The sequence below is a fragment of the Merops nubicus genome, unplaced genomic scaffold (genome assembly GCF_000691845.1).
Source record: "Merops nubicus isolate BGI_N331 unplaced genomic scaffold, ASM69184v1 scaffold26474, whole genome shotgun sequence".
In the NCBI taxonomy this organism is placed as follows: Eukaryota; Metazoa; Chordata; class Aves; order Coraciiformes; family Meropidae; genus Merops; species Merops nubicus.
The window spans coordinates 16,284-18,772 of record NW_008603922.1 but is presented as its reverse complement, the minus strand read 5'-3'; the positions used below and the strand labels follow the sequence as shown (position 1 = coordinate 18,772).

Genomic DNA, 2,489 nt, shown 5'->3' with positions numbered 1-2,489 from the left:
GAAGCTGGTGCCCAGCCACAAGCTGGGGGAGGAGATCGTGGCCGACGCCGTGCGATGCAAAATGAAGATCCTGCAGAACGACGGGCTGGTGACGGGGTGCTGTGCCCGGCCCCGCAAGGTCAGCCAGGCCCTGCTGCTGCTCGGTGGCCAGACCTTCATGTGCGACAAGATTTACACGCTGGATCACAAGAGCAGGGAGATCATTCCCCGCGCCGACATCCCGAGCCCTCGGAAGGAGTGCAGCGCCTGCGCCATCGGGTGCAAGGTCTACATCACCGGCGGCAAGGGCTCCGAGAACGGCGCCTCCAAGGACGTCTGGGTTTACGACACCCTCCACGACGAGTGGGCCAAAGCTGCTCCCATGCTGGTGGCGCGGTTTGGCCAGCCACGGCTCCGCCGAGCTGGACCACTGCCTGTACGTGGTGGGGGGTCACACCGCAGTGAGCGGCGCCTTCCCGGCCTCCCCCTCCGTCTCTCTCAAGCAAGTGGAACACTACGACCCGCAGCTGGACAAGTGGTCCTTGGTGGCCCCCCTCCGAGAAGGCGTAAGCAACGCCGCCGTGGTGGGAGCCAAGATGAAGCTGTTCGTCTTCGGCGGCACCAGCGCCAACCAGGAGAAGCTGCCCAAGGTGCAGTGCTTCGACCCCTGCCAGAACCGCTGGACGGTGCCCACCAGCTGCCCCCAGCCCTGGCGGTACACGGCCGCCGCCCTGGTGGGCAGCCACATCATCGTCATCGGGGGGGACACGGAGTTCTCCGCCAGCTCCGCGTACCGCTTCCACAGCGACACCTTCCAGTGGTCCAAATTCGGGGACGTCACCGCCAAGCGCATCAGCTGCCGCGCCGTCACCTCGGGCAACAGGCTGTACGTGGTGGGGGGCTACTGCGGGGCGCAGCGCTGCAAGACTCTGGACTGCTACGACCCCTCCTCTGATACCTGGAGCAGCGTCACGACGGTGCCTTATTCCCTCATCCCCACCGCCTTCGTCAGCACCTGGAAGTACCTCTCTGCCTGAGTTCCCGGCATGGCGAAGAACCTGGAAGGTAAAATAGTTGTGGATCAACCCAGAGCTCCTCTGTGTAACTGTGCTGCACAAGGGTTGGACCCCCAGGGGCAGATACGTGTGGATCCGAACTGGAGTTACCTTTGGGTGAACGTCAGCTCCAGAAACACGCTGGTAGTATGGGAACAAAAACCCTGCAAGAGGAGAGAACATCTCTTTAGGTGCTGAAATGCTGCTGCAGGGAGATGAGTATAAATAACGAGACACTTAACCTGGCATCCGAGCCCTTCCACTGAGTCTGGGCCTGTGAGAGGATTTGGGGAATGCTCTCTGGGAGGAGGATTGGGTGTCGTCCCTGGTACCCAAGGCTGGTGGAGTTGGTGGCTATGTTAATGGGGGGGCTGGGCTGTCTGCAGGAGCAGGGAGAGACCCCACGGTGCCACGGGGGCCTGGCTGCTGCTTTTAGCACAGCCTCCCCCTCCTCCTGGTGCCATGGTTAATCTGCCAGTGGCACCCAAATGTCTTGTGGGACGTGAGGGCTGCGAGCTGGTGCCAGAACAAGATTATAGCTGGGATTTAGTCCCAGAATGGTTGGTAATTGCGTTTGTAAGACAAGCCCTGTCTACATATAAACACAGGGTTTCTCTGCTTCTAATTATTCTCTGGTGTCCCTTTCATGCCATGTCTTTCCTGCTACACAGGGATTAACTTTTTAAAGTTTGCAACTAGAACAAAACCTTTCTAAAGGCTCTTGGCAGGAAAGATGCCTGTGAATCTCACAGATTCCAGCAGGTTTGTTTCTTTTCCCTTTGCGAGATATATTAAGCAAGTTTTGAGTAGGAAATAATAAAATACCCTGCGATAGGTACAGAAACTCCCTGGGTGCAGAGGGAGCTTTGCAGCAGTCCCTCCACGCTGACAGCATTCGGGGTTCCAAGGCCTGGGGAGCGTTTGTGGGTTGGCTGCACGCCGGTCTCACGAAACTCTCCTCTGCACTGCAGGCTCCACACCCGGTTCTGCCCCTGTCTCGCTTCCTGGAGGATGCAGGCCGAAGAGAAGGGCAGCAGGAGCTCCTCCTCCTCCCCGGCAGGTCTGAGGCCGGGGTGCCAGCCCTCGTGTGGGTCTCCTGGCATCGTGGCTCTGCCTTCGGACCGCTCCTGGAACTCCCCTTCGGTCAGAGCACGGAGGCACCTCCTCGGGCTGGCAGCTTGTGCTGGCCCACGAGATGACAAAAGGTTTCCAAGTTTTCTCCTAACTCGTGTGAGCTCAGAGCAAGAACCAGAGGAATGTTTTTTACTACTTTCATTGACTGTTTTAAGTGATATTTACTAGAAAGGACAAAGGAAGCTCCCCAGAACGGGGAGTAGGCTCTGGACTGTGCTGGCTGCTGTGCCTCAGAACAGGCAGAACCAGAGGCAGTTGCCTGAAATGTCTTCACACGTGATGGCACTTGCCCATGGGCTAGTTCTATAATTTTATTTTTTT

The 2,489-nt window shown here is 58.1% G+C and overlaps 1 protein-coding gene across 1 annotated transcript in view; it reads left to right on the top strand.

Annotated features, from left to right (window-relative positions):
- LOC103771554 (ectoderm-neural cortex protein 1-like) overlaps positions 1–1,016 on the top strand; it is a 1,856-nt gene extending 840 nt beyond the window's left edge. Inside the window, 2 exon segments of the mRNA XM_008938855.1 lie at positions 5–385; positions 387–1,016. Of these exon segments, the coding sequence (XP_008937103.1) occupies positions 5–385; positions 387–1,016 (1,011 nt within the window).
- The last annotated feature ends 1,473 nt before the right edge of the window (positions 1,017–2,489 follow it).